Genomic DNA, 18,314 nt, shown 5'->3' on the forward strand with positions numbered 1-18,314 from the left:
CGCCAGAGTAAGATGGAGAGAGGAGGACAAGCCCGTAGACTTTGCAGAGGGGCCGAGAGGCCTGAGAAGTAAGAGAAGACCAGGAGACAGGGGCTCCTGAAAAGATAGATAAGAGATTACCATGCGGGGTTCCCACAGCTTTTGCAGACAGCGGCTGCGCAAAAATTCATTGGAAGAACTGAGGAATGTTGCTGGCTCCATCTGGGGGAGGGCATGCTTGTATCAAGACACTGATGCTCTTGATGTGCTATAATTATAACCAGAAACACTATCCTTTTGCCCAGGAAACTGGATTTCCCAGTAAATTCCTTACTTTCCAAGTTGTTTAACGCTAAGATAATGCTTTGCTTCTGTGTCCTTATTTATTTATCTTTAACGTTTATTTACTTTGGAGAGGGAGAGCACAAGCGAGGGAGGGGCAGAGAGAGAGAGAGAGAGAGAGAGAGAGAGAGAGAGAGAATCCCAAGCAGGCTCTGCACGGTCAGCGCAGAGCCCAATGCAGGGCTGGAACTCACAACTGTGAGATTGTGACCTGAGCCGAAGTCAGACACTTAACCGACCGAGCCACCCAGGCATCCCTCCGTGTCCTTATTTCTAACTTTCTGTTCAACTGTTAACCATACTAAATGTACTCAGATTCATCTAGTCTAAAATCGAGGAGAGGTGGTTCTCGCTCCTAGAGACAGAATTATTGAAGAGGCAGCCCGCACACACTCAGGTGCCACATCTCCAACAGCTGGTTTTATAAATGGAAACAGGCACTGGGACCCCTTCTTCTCCCCTTCCCAGAAAGGCTGATGGAGAGCCTGGCCCAGATCAGTGGAGCTTTCTTCCAAGAACTGTCCCGTTCCCAGACCAGCCCTGTAGACACCCCCAAAGTCCCCCTGGACCTGCAGGTAGCAGTACCTCTCCACCCCAGTACTCACCCCACACTCAGGCCCTAAGATCCCACTTGACCTGAGCCTGCAGGTATGAAGTGTCCAAAGCACAAGACATCTGTCCCCACCCCCACCAACACACACTCTTGACCTTTTGTTCTGGGTCCATGTGAAAGAGAAATGTCAACTCTACCAAGTAAAGGAAACAAACAACTTCCTGGCTAGATGAGAATAACCAGAACCTTAAGCTTCATGCCTGGGGGCTGACGGGTACCTAAAGGTGCTCCCTTGGTGATAGGGGTGATCAAAACCTGTATGCTTGTCCTGAGAACCACCAGGCGGGAAGCACCAACTGCACTGATGCCCTCAGGGAGGCAAAACTAGGGTAGACGTTATTGGTCCGATTTTACAAGTGGGAACCTTCCGGGCAGGAGGCCAACAGACAGCCTCGGTAGACAGCACGGTAGATAGTGCTGTGCCCAGGCAAGGTCGTGAACCCAGAAGGCGGCCGGGATCTAGTGAGACGCAGACACTGCTGGGGGCGGGCAGTAGGACACGTTCCGCCCGACACTGGTGGGCTAGCCTGGTGGCCTCGCCTCTTCGTGCGCATCTCGGGTCGCAGAGTCCCCAGCCTCCCAGATCACTCACCTGCTCTGGAGCTGGGAACTTGGGCTTTCCTGAGCGCTGGCCCCGCCCCGAGGCTCCGCCGGCCCTGCGCTTGGCTCCGCGGTCCGGGGGCGGGGCCGGACGCCGAACCAACGTGATGGCGTCAGGCGCCGCGAGCGCCGTTTCCTGTTGTCCCTGGCCCGGAGGCCGCAGCGCCTGGTCGGAGGCTTAGGGGCTGCAGTGGCCAGGAGTGCCCCGCGCCCCCTCCCTGCTCCCTCTGGTGAGTTAGGGGTCAGAGGGCGAGGAGGGTGAGAAGGGGACGGCGGGGCCGAGACGAGAACGGGCGATGGGTCACCAGCCCTGTCCGTGATCGCAAACCCTTGGTTGCTTTGAAACTGTCCTGCTTCAGAGCCTTTTCCCTGCCCGGCCTGAGCCCCGCACCCTACCCCACTCGGACCCGAGCCTTCAGCCCAAACAGCCAGTGCTGACCCGTCCCCTTCCTCTTCTCCACCCGTGACCCGAGCCCAGCCCTTACCCTCACCCCTTCACCACTGGTCTTGCGTAAGTGCAGCCACACTCGACCCCACGGTAGCCCACTTCCAACCCCTAGGACAGCCACTTCCCTCCGCCTCCCTCTAACGCATCTCCTTCTCACCCCTCAACCCCTTTGGCAATCCCAGTGCTCCACGCAAACCTCCTCGAGCCCCCCCTCCCCCTCCCCGTCTTTCTGGCTTACCCCTTTTCAGGCTCAGCTTTCTTATCCCAGCCCCCCTGCTCAGCCCCCCAAGGTCTGCTCAGCCAAAACACCCACCTCCCCCCACTCATTTAATACCTACCACTACAGTAGATGCCCTATTGCGCTTACCCCCCTCTTCTTGATAACTCTGATCTCAGCCCTATCTCAAGTCTTGTATGTATCTTCTTGCCCTCACCCACTCAACCCCTAACTTCCAAGCCCACCGCATACTTTCTTTCCATCCCCAGCCAGCCTGAGGACACTTCATTCCTGAGTCTTTGCTAAACCACCCCCCAACTCTTGCTGCCCTAGTTCCCACCACCCCTACCCAATCTTGTTAGATTGACGTCTTCCTATCCCCATTTCAACTCTTCATCCCAGCTCTGTGCCCACTCTTCCCTTGATGTGGTCCCCATTTGATCTGAGAACCTAGTGCAGTCCCCTGCCAACCCCACCTGCTTTCTCAGAGCCAGGCACTTGCCGAACACCTCAATTGAGGCAGGGCCTCAGATGGTAAGTAAGTGTGGAGGAGTAGAGATCCTTCTCCCGTGGGTCAAGTGCTTTTCCTGGATGTCAGGCCCCCTGTACCTGTCCTTAAGGATTGTATTCCTGGCATCCATATTACATTACTCGCGTTGGCTGCTGGAATGATAGGTATCATCCAAATACCTGGAAGGTGAGGGAGCTACTCATTCAGCTGGGGCAGTGGAAGCTTATCACTTCCTTTTGGGTGACGATCTGGAGAAACTCAAGCGGTTCCACTGTGTGGGGTTGGCTGTGGGCACAGAATCATGTCCATGTGCATTGCCCTGCCGCTCAGAAAGGACCCTCACCCAGTGCTCCTCCTGGCCAGAACTGGTTGTAGATTAGTCCCGCTACCGAATGTGCCAGAGGTGACGTTACATGTTGTGAAGAGTAGAGATGAGTGGATCCTGGGGACGCCGAGGCCTCCGTGGAGGCTGTTGAATTGCTTCCTCTTTTTGCAGGTGCTGGATCATTGAGTTTTGACCATTTTGATTACCCATGAACACAGAGAGTCAAGTTATCTCAGAGTAGCTAGACATTCTTGAGGCACCCAGGCTCCATGGTTAACATTTATAATCTCCTGGGATTTGGGGGTGCACATCCCCTCTAAGTTCTGGTGACCAAACTCCAAAGGATTGGCCACTTGACAGCCATTGTAAAGGACCCCAAAGAAGACCCCTTGTCTTTGCTTGCATTTATAGTCTCACGCCTTTGAGAATCGGATGTCCTTTTACCTTCAATATCCCCTTCCGTTAAGGTGTGATCTCTGAAGGGTTTCAGCCTGTTGGCAGCTTGGTGTAATGGAAGGAGTTCCGCAGTGACCCCACCACTGAGAAGTTGTATACCTCAACTTCTTACAGTCTGAAACGGTCTGAGCCTTTTTATTTTACTCATCTGTTCATTCAGCAAGTATTTTGTGAGCACCACTGTGTGCCGTGCACTGTTTGAAGCATTAGAAAGACAATGGTGAATGAGTCAGGCAAAGGTCCTGCTTTCATTCACTCAGAGTTTGGTCCTTGCCAGAATCTTAAGGGATCTGGGACAAGAATATGGGAGAGATGGGTGTTGTTGGATGGAAGGAGGGAGGGAGGAAAGAAAGATACCCAGTGTTCCTAGACCTCACATTTCTGGCCTCACCCACTAGCCTTTGGACTGGGAATCACGAGCTAGAAGTTGCTTGCCCTCCAGCTGATATTCAGTTGCTTTGTCGCCCTACCCACCCCCCCCCCCACACCCATCCCACCCCCCACAGGGCTCTTGTCTAGAAATCCAACTTTCTTCAGGTAGAAGGAGGTGCTGTTTACTCAGCACTCACATGTCTGAAGTATCAGCTGTCTTTCTGAATCAGAAGATAACTTTGTCATTTGTTTCCAGCTGAAAACCCTGACTCATCACCTGGTACAGCAGCTGGAGGGCTTAAACACCGGCCTGTTGTCGTGCATAGCCAGGTGCAGGATCGGAGTCAGGCCGTAGAGACGAGGCTGTCGCGGATGGCGGGGAAGTCTCTAAGAAGAAGAGGTTGCTGTTTACTGATGAACGGAGTGTTTCGAAAGTGGTGAAGCCAGGTTATCCATTTCTTCTTCTAATGTAAGTCTCATCTGAGTCCTTCTCCTCTTTTCGTTCTTCCTTAGTCTCTGGAGGAAGTGAAATTGGATGTTTATAGAAGGCCAGGCAGTATCACGAAGAGAATCAACCCCAACGATTCCTTCCTGTGTGTTGGAACATTTGAGGAGGGACAGCTCGGAAACCTGGCTGCCATGGAAAGGACCTGTGGTCAGCTAGTTGGGGCCACAGATCTGATGGGCAAGATTGTTTCTTGTCAGTGTTAGGCCTTCTTTGATAAGGTGGAGCTTCTGAAGAGTCTGTGAATAATAAGTTTGCCTGAAACTCTTTGAACCAAGGACCTGGGACAGTATGAACTGACGAAAGGCACAGAGCTTGGAGTGAGAAAATTCTGTCCCTCACCTGAGGCATGTTTCTACTGAGCCTCAGTTTTCTCTTCTGTGAATGAGGGATACTCATCCTTCTCTCACAGGATTGTTTTAAGAATTAAATGAGGATAGAGAATGAGATCCTGTGCCAGAGTGAACCAATACAGAGGGGCAGAGGTAGACGAAGGGTGACTTAAGAGTTTCCTAAAGGCACACGGCACTCACCTTTTCTGCTCCACTGTATCAGGGATGTTTGAACTCTCTACTTGCTCTCTTTCTTCTGGGTCTCCTGAAGACCCACCCCTCTTTCGTTTGCTTCTTGGTGTCAGTGAAGACAGCTCTGAAGATAGAAAGTGAAACCAGTCCCATAGCATGGTAGATGGGGGTCTGGCTCACCCAAGGAGCCTGCTGGAGTGCTGACCTAGCAGTCAGGAGACCCAGAGCCCAGAGATCTCACATCGTAGATGGTCGTGGTCCTGCCTCTGAGCCATTTCCTGCCTTCCTGAGGCGTTCTAGAACCGACAGGCCTATGTAGGTAGGGAGCTTTGGCTTCCTGCAAGGAAAGATGTGCCCGGAACTTTGGCCTGACCCCCACGTCTCAGTTCTGTTTTGTGAATTGTCAAGTGGCAATTCTTCTAGGTTTCTCTGCACTGTTGTCCTTTTGTGACGTTCCCGACACTGTTTTAGGTCACAGTTGTCTCTTGTCTGGCCCTGCTCTGACCTCAGTGTCAGTTTACTTTGTTTTTTCAGCAGACCCTGACTTGGCCAGAGCACCCACTTAATGATAAGCCTCCCTCCCTCCAGTGAATATTATATTCAGTGAATTAGTTGATGAGGCCTCAATGGTCTTCCTCTTCAGATTGCTGAGGCCCAAGCCTTGAGGCCGGCTGAGGGAAGGGCAGTTTTAGGGCTTGAGGCTCTGTCTAGAAGGGCAGGCCCCCGGAATTGCCAGAGGGGATTGGATGCCAGGGTCTCAAAGCCAGCGAGCCTGAACGTGGCCTGCAGGGCTGCGTAGGGTAGCCTTGAAGAAACCCAGCCTCTAGGATCAGGCACGGTTTCAGGACCGACTCTATAGTATGTCCCCTTCTCCCGGTGCCCTGGTGGCCAGAGCATGGAGCTGGTCTCCAGCGAAGGGTCCTGAGGATTCCCAGTGGGTAGGAGCTGGGAAAGTGGTGGAGGGAGAGACAGTCTGATGGGCTGTGGCCAGGGGCTAGTGTTCCTCCTGTCAGTCTGTTGTGCGCTGACCAGAGCTGGTTTCGTGGGGGCCGTCCTCCACACACCTATCTGCCTTTGCATGTCCTTACTTAGGAAGGTCGGCGCTGGGTCCTGTTCACCCTCTGCCGGATCCAGAGGCCAGGGCTTGAATCAGAGCGTCTTTCATCATTTAGGGCCACCCTGCCGTTCTCCATGCCTCACTGTTCGCCTGTAAACCTTTCCTGCCAGACTCAACCCTGATGCTCCCTTGCATCCCGCCACCTGGGCCCCCAGCTGGAGAGCCCTCCTCCCAAGACTTCCCTGCCCCCTCCCCAGCCACCCCTTAGCCCTAGCTCACACCCGCCTCTTCCAGAAGGGTGGATGTCATCCTGGCCGAAGGTGGTAGAGCCCGCCACTGATCAGCCCTGGGATCTTGGGAAGTTCCCTGACCTGGGTCAGCTTTGATTTATCTGGATAATAAAAGAGCTCGCCTAGGGTGGTTACAAGGAATGAATGAAGCAATGTGTGTAAACAGTACAAAATCCATTCATCATGCCTCCATTTGATAACTTCTTTGGGCCATAGGTTTTTGAGAACAGAGACAGCGATGACCTATTTTTTGGTGTCCCTCCATGCTCGGCAGCGTGGTCACTAGAGATCTGTTTAGATGGGAATGTGCCTGCCCAATCCTGGTCCGTCCAAGTGGCTGGGGCGGTCCAGGCGAGCCAACAGCCACCCCCCGAGGCTCAGGTTGAGCCCCCCCCCCCCCCCCACCTAAGCCACCCCCGGTGGGGTGGGGGGGAAGCCAGTGCCCTGAGGGATTTACCTGTGTACTGACTTCAGGTAGTTGAGCGGACTCATTCAGACAGTGGCCTTTGCCTATAAGGCTTGGCCACATCCAACCGGGGTAATAGATACCATTTATCCTTAGTACCGTCAGGCACTGTGCTGGGCGTTTTCCACATTCATAACCTCCGTTTGAGACGTCTGCCGTGGTGCCCCACCTAGCATGCCTAAGTGGTTAGTGGCAAATCGAGATTCGAACCCGTGTTGTTTCCCTTTAGGCGTGTCCCTGTGCTGCTCCAGCTGGACCCTCGTGCCTGGAGGGGAAGCAGCTATGTAGCAAGAGGCCCTCCCTTTGGAAACTTCCTTCAGTTGTGCTTGTCCCTGCCGAGCTGGCAGACATCGGGCTGGCACAGGAGTCAGAGGCTCCGAATGTGAATTGTGAGCCCCTGCTTCCTGGTCCACGTGGGCTCTTGGCACCTCCAGCGGCAGCATCCCCCTCGCACCCTTAGTTCTGTATCCAAATCGGCCCCTCATTCCCTGCTTTTTTGTGCCAGCGTTTGGTGTGGCATACAGAGGCCTCTCCATGCCCTGATTAGGGTGGACCCACCCACGGCACATAGGATTCCCCACCTCCTGAGATTCGAGCCCTCACATTTCTTCTCTTCCCTTGTTTCCTTCCTTAAAATCCACTCTTGGCTTTTACTTTTGAATTCAGAGGCCTTTGCATTGCAGTTTGAGGAAGATGGGCTGACCCGCTGCCTGCTGGGGGGAGGGGGAGAATTGGCTGGGGGTGGTGAGCTGGAACCTGCTCATCTGGCCGCGCCGTCTGTCTCTGCAGGTGTCATGTGATTCTCCGAGGGAGCTGCAGTGTGAGCGGAAATGCTCTCGGTGGTGGAGAATGGACTGGACCCCCGGGCTGCCATCCCGGTAGGCAGTCGGAGAGGCTCAAGGGTGGGGAAGGGGGCACGGGACAGCCATGTCATTGGTCTTCCTCACTTTGAAATGAATGAGTACTGTCTGGAAAGCGAGGCTTCGGGCTGAGAAAGAGTTATAGCAGAAGCAGGCTCTGAGGAGACCCTGCCCTTTCTAGAACATCTTATTGGTGATAGAATGGGAATTGATAAAAAACAACGGATTTTAATAGGGGCTGCCTGAAGACCAAGGATTTCTCAAAGGAAGTCATACATATGGGGCGCCTGGGTGGCTCACACGGTTAAGCGTCATGATCGTAAGCGGCTCATGGTCTTGCAGTTTGTGAGGTCAAGCCCTGCATTGGGCTCTCTGCTGTCAGAGCAGAGCCTGCTTTGGATCCTCGGTCCGCTCTGTCTCTGCCCCCTCCCCCACAGGCACATACATGTATGCACATTCTCTCTCTCTCTCTCCCTCTCTCTCCCTCTCTCTCTCTCTCTCTCTCTCTCTCTCTCTCAAAAATAAGTAAACATTAAAAGAAGGGGCAGCTGGGTGGCTCAGTCGGTTGAGCATCCGACTTCGGCTCAGGTCATGATCTCACGGCTCATGGGCTGGAGGCCCGCATCGGGCTCTGTGCTGCCAGCTCAGTGCCTGGAGGCTGCTTCATATTCTGGGTCTCCCTCTCTCTCTCTGCCCTCTCCCTCCCATGCTGTCTCTCTCTGTCTCTCAAAAATAAATAAACATTAAAAAAAAGAAAAGAGGGCATTAGGGTGGCCTGGGTGCCTCAGACGGTTGAGCGTCCATTTGGCTCAGGTCATGATCTCACGATTTGGGAGTTTGCTGCTGTCACTCCCTAGCCCACTTTGAATCCTCTGTCCTCCTCTCTCTTTGCCTCTCTCTCTCTCTCTCTCTCTCTCTCCAGTCAAATAAGCAAACAATAAAAGAAGTATATGACCCATAAGTCATATGAAAAGATGTCTAACATCAAAAGACTGCATACTGTATGACTTCATTTACACAAAATGTCCAGAATTGGCAAATCCATAAAGACAGAAAGTAGATTAGTAGTTGCTAGGGGTTGAGGGAGAGGGGACTAGAGAGGAGTGACTGCTCATGGGCACAGTGTTCCTTTTTGAGACAATGAAAATGTCCTAAAATTAGGTAGTGGCTGTAGTTTCACTATTCTGTGAACATACCAAAAATCACTGAACTGTATAGTTTAAATGAGTGAATTTTAGGCAATGTAAATTGTGTCTCATTAAAGCTGTTATAAAGAAAAAAAAAAAAAAAAAACAGGGGCTCCTGGGTGGCTCAGTTGATGGAGCGTCCGACTTCGGCTCAGGTCATGATCTCACGGTCCGTGAGTTCGAGCCCCGCGTCGGGCCCTGTGCTGACCGCTCAGAGCCTGGAGCCTGTTTCAGATTCTGTGTCTCCCTCTCTCTCTGACCCTCCCCCGTTCATGCTCTGTCTCTCTCTGTCTCAAAAATACATAAACATTAAAAAAAAAAAATTTTTTTTTTTAAAAAAAAAAGAACATTCGACTTTTCAAAGAACATTAACATGAACTGTTTGGGCTAAGATAAAAATAAAACAGTAAAATATTTATCCATAATCCTATCAGCTAACAGTTCAAACCAGGTTTTCTGTATTCCCTCCCAATCCTTTTCCAAAACACATAGGTAATTTTGACATGCTTATACTATGACAGAACTGTCTTTATCTTTCCAAAGGATTTTACATATATGTATTTTATAATTGATTTATGTAACAGACCTTAACGGAATACTTACATGTGTCAGGAACCAAGCCAAGTGTTGAGGATGCAAGAATGAAAAAAAAAAGCAAGTCCTGCCCTCAGAGTAATCCCCCCGCCCCCCAACTCCTGTGCTGTAGGTCAGGAAGTATTCGTTCCGTTTAACAGATGAGGAAATTAAGCTCAGTGAGGTTAAGTGAAATGTCTGTAGTGACCCAGCTGTTGACCAACAGAGCTGAGACTAACATCTGCCTCTGACTGCCAGGTCAAGGATCTTTCCTTTTTTCTTTCTTTCTTTTTAAAGTTTATTTATTTATTTTAGGGGCGCCTGGGTGGCTCAGTCAGTTAAGCGTCCTATTTCAGCTCAGGTCATGATCTCACGGCTCGTGGGTTTGAGCCCTGCATCAGGCTCTGTGCTGACAGCTCAGAGCCTGGAGCCTGCTTCGGATTCTGTGTCTTCCTCTCTCTCTGCCCCTCCCCCCTCCTCATACTTTGTCTCTCTCTCTCTCTCTCTCTCTCTCAAAAATAAACATTAAAAAGATATTTTTAAATAAATAACGTTTATTTTATTTATTTTGAAAGGGAGAGTGAGCATGAGCAGAGGAGGGGCAGAGAGAGGGAGAGAGAGAGAGAGAGAGAGAGAGAGAGAGAGAGAGAGAATCTCAAGCAGGCTCCACACTGTCAGCACAGAGCCAGATACGGAGCTCAAACTCAAAAACCGTGAGATCATGACCTGAGCTGAAATCAAGAGTCAGATGCTTAACTGACTGAGCCGCCCAGGTGCCCCTAGGATCTTTTTTTTTTTTTTGAATTTTTTTTTTTTCAACGTTTTTTATTTATTTTTGGGACAGAGAGAGACAGAGCATGAACGGGGGAGGGGCAGAGAGAGAGGGAGACACAGAATCGGAAACAGGCTCCAGGCTCCGAGGCATCAGCCTAGAGCCCGACGCGGGGCTCGAACTCACAGACCGCGAGATCGTGACCTGGCTGAAGTCGGATGCTTAACCGACTGCGCCACCCAGGCGCCCCCCTACGATCTTTCTTAATGTGGACCATGCTCCTGTTTTCTTGGTGTTTTTATGGTTCTAAAGTGGCACTTGTTGCCTCTTCATGGAATCGTAGACCCCTAAACAAGGTGGAAAGCTTCACCCCTGCCCTAGATGGATCACCCAGGCTCCCACACCTGTAACTATGATGGAGCCGGTATTTAAACACAAGATTTCTATGGCTATCAAATCACTGAAGTTCGGTTTAAAAAGCAAAACAAAAGAAAAATATACAAATATCTTTGCAAAAAAATAACTATCTCTGGGTGGTATAAGTACGTAATTTTCCTTTTCTCCTCTATGCTTTGTCTCTGTTTTCTTTCTTTTTTTAAAATTTTTTCCAACGTTTATTTATTTTTGAGAGAAAGAGAGAGCGTGCGTGCGTGTGCAAGTGGGGGAGGGGCAGAGAGAGAGGGAGGCACAGAATCCAAAGCAGGCTCCAGGCTCTGAGCTGGCAGCACAGAGCCCGACGTGGGGCTCGAACCCATGAACCGTGAGATCACGACCTGAGCCGAAGTCGGACGCTCAACCGACTGAGCCACCCAGGCGCCCATCTTTGTTTTCTATGATTAGCTTGTGCTAGTTTTGCTGTATACACACCCACAGGTAGACGTGAGCACGTGTGTGGGTGTGCGTGTATTTGGTGATAAGCACTTACCTTCCAGGGGTCACCGCAGGATCTTCTAAAGGCCTGTGTTATGTCTGACACCGACTAGGTCATCAAGAAGAAGCTAGTGGGATCTGTGAAGGCGTTGCAGAAGCAGTACGTGTCCTCGGACACAGTGGTCACTAGCGAAGACGGAGATGCCAACACCATGTGCAGTGCCCTGGAGGCCGTATTTATCCACGGCCTGCATGCCAAGCACATCCGAGCCGAGGCCGGAGGGAAAAGGAAGAAGAGCGCCCACCAGAAGCCTCTGCCTCAGCCTGTCTTCTGGCCCCTCCTGAAAGCTGTCACCCACAAGTGAGATCAGCAGGGGAGGCTTTGCTTTGGGGAGGAGCTTCAGTGTGGGTGACCCTGGGCTCTCCCTCTACAGCTATATGGGAAAGCAGCAGAGATGCTCTGTGTTCTAGAATGGAGATGGGTGAGATAGGGGTTATTGTTAGACCAAGCCTCAAGAGCCCCTCAGCGCACAGGCAATGGCCTGGGGCTGCTCAGGCCCCTGGCTGGTCGCCTTTAGCAGGAGCCGCCTTTTTGCCACACCGTGGCAAAGTTAGGTAGTTGGAACAGAGAATGTGTGGCCTGCAAAGCCTAAAATCTTTACTAAGTGGCCCTTAACAGAAGAGGTTTGCTGACCCTGCCTTGGAATGTTTGAACATCTCTATGCTAAGTATTATATCCTAACAGGCTATGGCATTTTTTAAAGACGTGGAATCCAGATCATCTGAATATCCACCCTGGGACGTTTGCCTCTGCGGCCCTGGCCCTAACTGCCTGGGCTTTGGAGCAAGCAGCTGCTGGCACGTTGCCTCTAAGGGCTATTAAATGCCACCTTCAGCCTGAAGGTGCCTTGTCAGTCTGTATCTTCCTTTTCATGCTGACTGCCACCGCCCTATCTCAGGTTCTTACCTCACTCCTAGGTGGCAGTGGCTTTCTGATTGTCCCCCTTATCTCATTGTGTCTGTCCTTAGGTCAGGCAGCTGGTCAACATTTATTGAGCTTAAGCTAACCCGAGCTCATTCCCTGAGCCCTGTGGAGCACGCACTCCTATGGGCGAGACGTGCTCAGGGCACTGTGATGGTCAGAGGAAGGGCATTTACATCAGACCAAGGGTTCGGGAACTGAGTTGGGTACATGATCTTATCCCGAGCAGCCCACCCAGAAGTCTGCGCGACTGCGGTCAAGTCATTTCCCGGTGTAAAAACTCTCAGGCTCCCCAGTGCTAGCCTGGAGTTCCATTCACTTCGTTGGGGCCCCGGAATCTGTATCCTGACCAGGTTCCCAGGTGATTCTGACGCACAGCCAGGTGTGGGGACCCTTGCCCCACCTTGCCTCACCGGTTGGATGCTCAAGACCCTGCATCACCTGACTTTGCAACCCAATCAGCCACTCCTCCTCCTCCCCGTGCTGTAACGGGAGTGCTCACCACTCCTGTTACACAGCTGCTGCTTCCCTACCCTTGGTGCCTTTTCTCTGTCAGTCCTTGGTGCCTGAGGTTCCCCTTCCATCTTTGCGGCTTGAAATCGCTCAAGGCCCAGCTCAATGCCTTGCCTGTGCCTAATCCCTATGCCTAATCCCGCAATGCCTTGCCTAAGGCATTGTCCTTACTGCAACCTGGAAGTGATTGCCTTCCCCCCACCCCAGCTCTACTGACAACAGGGTTCACTTCCGTGTGCCCTTGAAAGGTAGTAACCTGGACTGAGGGCAGGACCATGTCTGTATCCTGTATCTTCACAGCTCCAAAGACCTGGCACTTAGGGGCTCATCACATGTATGCCGGATGAGCAGGTGATGTCAAGGGCGCCTGGGGAGTTGAAACTAAAATGGCAATTATCCTGCATGACAGTAACCTTGAAAAAGTGGGGAGTTGTAGCTAAATATTTCTCAATTCCCTGTAGAACACTGCTATCTGAGATATTTTCCCAAGCCTGTATATACTTGCAGTCGTTATTACTGGCTCCTGCTCACCAGTGGATAAAATGATCCTCTGTGATCTGAACTCACTTCTTGAAACAAGCCTGTCCTCTCCACCCCCAGGCACATCGTCTCGGAATTGGAGCACCTGATCTTTGTCAGCACGGACGTGGGCCGCTGCCGGGCCTGGCTGAGGCTGGCCCTCAATGACGGCCTGATGGAGTGCTACCTGAAGCTGCTCCTCCAGGAGCCCGCCCGCCTGTGCGAGTACTATCAGCCCACAGCCCTGCTTCGAGACGCCGAGGAGGGCGAGTTCCTCCTCAGCTTCCTGCAGGGACTGACGTCCTTATCCTTCGAGCCCTCCTACAAGTCCGCCATCTTAAACGAGTGGACGCTCACCCCGCTGGCTCTCTCTGGGCTTTGCCCGCTCTCTGAGCTCGACCCCCTCACCACCTCTGGGACAGAACTACAGCGGAAAGAGTCTCTGGATTCAATTTCCCATTCCTCAGGCTCGGAGGACATCGAAGTCCAGCACTCAGGCCATAAGATCCGACGGAACCGGAAGCTCACGGCCTCCTCCCTCAGCCTGGACACCGCCGGTTCATCCCAGCTGTCTTGCAGCCTAAACTCTGATAGCTGCCTACTCCAAGAGAATGGCTCCAAGAGTCCAGACCGTTCCGAGGAGCCCATGTCCTACGACTCCGACCTGGGGACAGCAAATGCCGATGATTCAGACCCGTCTCTGCAAGAGTGAGTGTCCTTCCCCCACTCCTCTCCTCCCCCTGCCTTCCTTCCTTCTCCTCTTCCTCTTTCTCTCCCTCCCTATAGCATGTGATTGCCTGTCACTGAGCATTGACCTCTCTAAGGGCATAAAGGAAAAGGGGATCGTGGCTCTTCCTCAGGGACTGGAGTTGCCGGGACTTGTAACTGGAGGCAACATGGGGCAGCGAGGAGAATGGATTCAGGGAGGGCTCAGAGCTGAATCAGGCTCCAGCTCTGCCCCTGGCTGATCTTCGACCAGTTACCTAATTTCTCTGAGGCTTCGTGTAAAATATTATTGCCTCTAGGGCGGAAACCAACGGTTCGGAGTTAGATATACAACTTCCAAAAGACGCAGTGAAGCCCAGCGCGTCTGGGTGCTCCGCTGCGACCTCCCAGAAGGCCTCTGAAGGACACAGACCCTGAATGAGGCCTGGAGGAGGTGGTGCACAAAAGGGGCCAAGCGAGTGAGTGGAGGAAGAGCACAGGGAGCAATGAACTTGACTAGAGAAGGGACACTGGGCAGAGCTGTCTCTTTAAAAGAACTTTTTTCTATTTGAGTATTGTTGACACACGGTGTTATATTAGTCTCAGGTGTACAAGGTAGTGAGTCACCATCTCTCTATGTTGTACCATGCTCACCCCAGCAGAGCCTTCTTCGTTCAGGCCCTTTTTAAACACTCATTTTTTAATAGATTTATTTTTATGGTAAGAAAAAAAAGTCTACCTACAGTGAAACGTCTTCTCCACCTTTGTAACCATAATTATTAATTCCTTACATCTTTCTTTTTCTTTTCTTTAAAGTTTATTTATTTATTTTTGAGAGAGAGAATGAGCAGGGGAGGGGCAGTGAGAAAGGGGGACAGAGGATCTGAAGCAGATTCTGTGCTGACAGCAGAGAGCCCAACGTGGGGCTCGAACTCACGAACCGTGAGATCATGAGCTAGGCTGAAGTCAGACATTTAACTGACCGAGCCACCCAGGCACCCCCTTTACATGTCTTTTTCTGATGTTTCTAAATGCATCTAACAGATATGAATAGATCTGTTAATAACTGTTAATATCTGTTAATAGATCTGTAATAGACTTTTTAAACGTCTTTTATATTTCTTATCTCTGCCCCATCCCCACAAAGCTATTATAAATATACTGTTTGATACCTTGTCTTAGAAGAGATCAGAATTTTTGTTTTGGAGCTTCATATCAGTTTCTTAATTTTTTTTCCCCCCTATGGCATGTGTTTCCATTGTATGAATGTACCTTAGTTTATTTGACCAGCCCTGTATTTACTGGACACTGGAGTTCACTCTTTCTGTAAATAACCGTGTGTATGTGATCTTTGAATTCTATGCAACTATCTCTGTTCAGTAAAGTCCCAGAAACAGAATTGCTGAGGCAAAGGATAAATGAATCTACAATTTTCATAGATAATCGCCTGTTTACACTCTGTCAGGAATGTACCTGTGCCCCCTCGGCCTTGTAGGCAGAAGGTATTATCAAACTTTTGGATATTTGCTCATCTAATAGGTAGAACATGATAAACTTTTTTTTCAAGTTTATTTACTTGTTTTGAGAGAGAGAGAGAGAGAGACAGCAAGCGAGCATGAGTGGGGGAAGGGCAGAGAGAGAGGCGCGGGGAGAGAGAGAGAATCCCAAGCAGGCCCCTCGCTGTCAGTGCAGAGCGTGATGCAGAGCTTGATCCCAGGAACTGTGAGATCATGACCCAAGCCAAAATCAAGAGTCGGGCTGGTACGGAGTGAGCTTAGAAGACATCTGTGAGGAAACAAGGCCATTAGGGCAGCCATCTTGCCCAAGCAGCAGCCTGTGGGTGGAGGAACCTAGGCCTTTGCTCTCAGGAACATACACCTGCTTTCAGGGGAAAGATACGCATGCACACACTCACCACACACACACACATGCACACGGTGACAGAAATAGCCCCATTCTGTGTTTTCATGGCATTGATAGTTTTTTTTTTCCAATGTTTATTTATTTTTGAGAGAGAGAGAGAGAGAGAGACAGAGTGTGAGCGGCAGAGGGGGAGAGAGAGAGGGAGACACAGAACCCAAAGCAGGCTCCAGGCTCCAAGCTGTCAGCACAGAGCCCGATGCTGGGCCTGAACCCATGAACCACGAGATCATGACCTGAGCCGAAGTTGGATGCTTAACCGACTGAGCCAGCCCAGGTGCCCCATCCAGTTCTTCACCAAGCTTCCCACCACCTTAGATTTAATATCCATTGATGATTCTTGCCCAAACTAATCTATGATGGCTGCAGAGTGATGATTTTCCAACCTCATGACCACCTCCACGTTTATCACTCACCATCTTATTGTCAGGAAGAGCTCCAACCCCATCCCCGTTATGTATCTGTTTGTCTATTTATTACTATTAAGGACTCAGGGATTCCTATCTCTTTCACTAGATTATAATCTGTCCCTATCCTTATTTTTTTCAAAGACGCTCTAGGCCCAAGGTGGGGTGCTAACTCATGACCCTGAAACCAAGAGTCGCTCGCTCCACCAACTGAGCCGGCCAAGCTCCCCTGTCGCTATCTTTATTTGTGTTGATGGCCAAACTGTCCCAGACTACCTTAGAAACCATTCTGTATTAATTCTGTAGCTACGATACCAAAAGCGTAAGCAACAAAAGAAAAGATAGAGAAAACAGTCTTCATCATCATTGAATTCTTTTGTTTCTAAGAATACCATCAAGAAAGTGAAAGGCAACCCACAGAATGCGAGAAAATATTTGCAAGCCATGTATCTCATAAAGAATTTTTTATTTTTTATTTTTTTTAGTTTATTGTTTTTAATTTTATTTTTTATTTGTTAAGAGTTACATGCAAATTAGTTAGCATCTAGTGCAACAATGATTTCAGGAGTAGATTCCTTAGTGCCCCTTACCCATTTAGCCCATCCCCCCTCCCACACCCCCTCCAGTAACGCTCTGTTTGCTCTCTATATTTATGAGTCTCTTCTGTTTTGTCCCCCTCCCTGTTTTTATATTATTTTTGTTTCCCTTCCCTTATGTTCATCTGTTTTGTCTCTTAAAGTCCTCATATGAGTGAAGTCATATGATGTTTGTCTTTCTCTGACTAATTTCACTTAGCATAATACCCTCCAGTTCCATCCACATAGTTGCAAATGGCAAGATTTCATTCTTTTTGATTGCCGAGTAACACTTCATTGTATATATATACCACACCTTCTTTATCCATTCATCCATCGATGGGCATTTGGGCTCTTTTCATACTTCAGCTATTGTTGATAGTGCTGCTATAAACATGGGGGTGCATGTGTCCCTTCAAAACAGCACACCTGTATCCCGTGGATAAATGCCTAGTAGTGCAATTGCTGGGTTGTAGGGTAGTTCTATTTTTAGTTTTTTGAGGAACCCCCATCCTGTTTTCCAGAGTGGCTGCACCAGCTTGCATTCCCATCTGATAAAGAATTTTTACAACTCAATAAAGAAGGACAAATAACCCAACTAGAAAATGGGCAAAAGATCTGAATACTGAATTTCCCCAAAGATATGCAAATGGCCAAAGAGCACATAGAAAGATGCTCAGCGTCATTAGCCACCAGGAAAATGCAGATCCAAACCATCATGTGTACGACTTGGCACCCATTAGGAGAGCTTTGATCAGAAAGACAGTTAATAGCAAGTGTTAGTGGGGGGGGGTGCTGGTGGGCTCAGTTGGTATAGAGCATGGTGACTCTCAACATCAGGGTCATGGGCAGAACCTACTTAAAAAAAAAGAGTAAATTGAATTAAAAAAACAAACAAGCGTTGGGGCACCTGGGTGACTCAGTCAGTTGAGCCTCTTGATATCAGCTCAGGTCATGATCTCACAGTCTGTGGGCTCAAGCCCCGCATTGGGCTCTGCGTTGACAGTGAGGAGCCTGCTTGGGATTCTCCCTCTCTCCCTCTCTCTCTGCCCCTCCCTAGCTTTTGTGCACCCTCTCTCTCTCTCTCTCTCTCTCTCTCAAAATAACTAAATAAACTTTATAATTTTTTTTTTTTTAAAGTAACCAGTGTTGGTAAGGATGTGGAAAAGCCGATGGCAATGTAAAATGGTACAGCCACTTTGAAGTCAGGCAGTTGCTCCAAAGTTGAAACTTGAAGTTACTCTATGGCTCAGCAGTTCCATTCCTTGGCGTATATGCCCGAAGGAATGAAAACATTTGTCCACACAAACACTTGTGCGTGAATGTTCACAGCACCGTCATTCATAATAGCCCCAAAGTAGCCCAAAAGTCTATAAAACGATCAATAGAGAGACAAAAGAAGGATTCATCACAAGGAATGAGATCCCAGTGGCTGCCACAACATGAATAAATCTTGAAAACATTGTTAAGCGAAAGAAGCCGGGCTCAAAGGCCACCTATGGTGTGACTATTTGTGTGCAGTGTCCAGGTTAGGTAAATCTAGAGAAATGGAAAGTAGGCTTGTGGTGGGCAGGGGTTGGAGGAGGGGTGGATTAGTGACAGCTAATGGGTATGGGGTTTCCTGTTGGGTTGATGAAAATGTTTTAAAATTGACCGCGATCATAGTCGCACGGCTCTGCAAACACACTATTGAGCTGCACGCTTTAAATTAAGTGATTGTGCGGTA

General features: G+C 49.9%; 1 protein-coding gene and 1 long non-coding RNA gene across 7 annotated transcripts in view; one reads left to right on the forward strand and one right to left on the reverse strand.

The window, feature by feature from the left end:
• The window catches only part of LOC132675696 (pleckstrin homology domain-containing family M member 1-like), a 29,377-nt gene that overhangs the window by 7,267 nt on the left and 3,796 nt on the right, over positions 1-18,314 (forward strand). For 2 of the 5 annotated variants that reach the window (XM_078442120.2, XM_078442116.2), the window contains exons 2-5: positions 4,120-4,332; positions 7,495-7,583; positions 11,081-11,328; positions 13,063-13,689. In XM_078442120.2, coding sequence (XP_078298246.1) covers positions 7,536-7,583; positions 11,081-11,328; positions 13,063-13,689 — 923 coding nt within the window. In that variant the 5' untranslated portion in view covers positions 4,120-4,332; positions 7,495-7,535. Of the gene's footprint in view, positions 1-1,380; positions 1,765-1,827; positions 2,734-4,119; positions 4,333-6,934; positions 7,095-7,494; positions 7,584-11,080; positions 11,329-13,062; positions 13,690-18,314 lie in introns of those variants that run through there. The other 3 variants (XM_081794891.1, XM_081794890.1, XM_078442117.2) reach the window with 3 other exon arrangements.
• On the reverse strand, positions 4,030-5,178 carry LOC145715196 (uncharacterized). 2 transcript variants are annotated; one of them, XR_014137210.1, is made up of 2 exons: positions 4,902-5,178; positions 4,030-4,379 (listed from the first exon to the last, which is right to left on the reverse strand). It is a non-coding gene; the product is annotated as an uncharacterized LOC145715196 (long non-coding RNA). The 2 variants fall into 2 exon arrangements; XR_014137209.1 differs by having other exon boundaries at positions 4,030-4,607.

This window comes from Panthera onca (assembly GCF_046562875.1).
Source record: "Panthera onca isolate mPanOnc1 chromosome E1 unlocalized genomic scaffold, mPanOnc1 haplotype 2 h2.Chr16_ul_8, whole genome shotgun sequence".
In the NCBI taxonomy this organism is placed as follows: Eukaryota; Metazoa; Chordata; class Mammalia; order Carnivora; family Felidae; genus Panthera; species Panthera onca.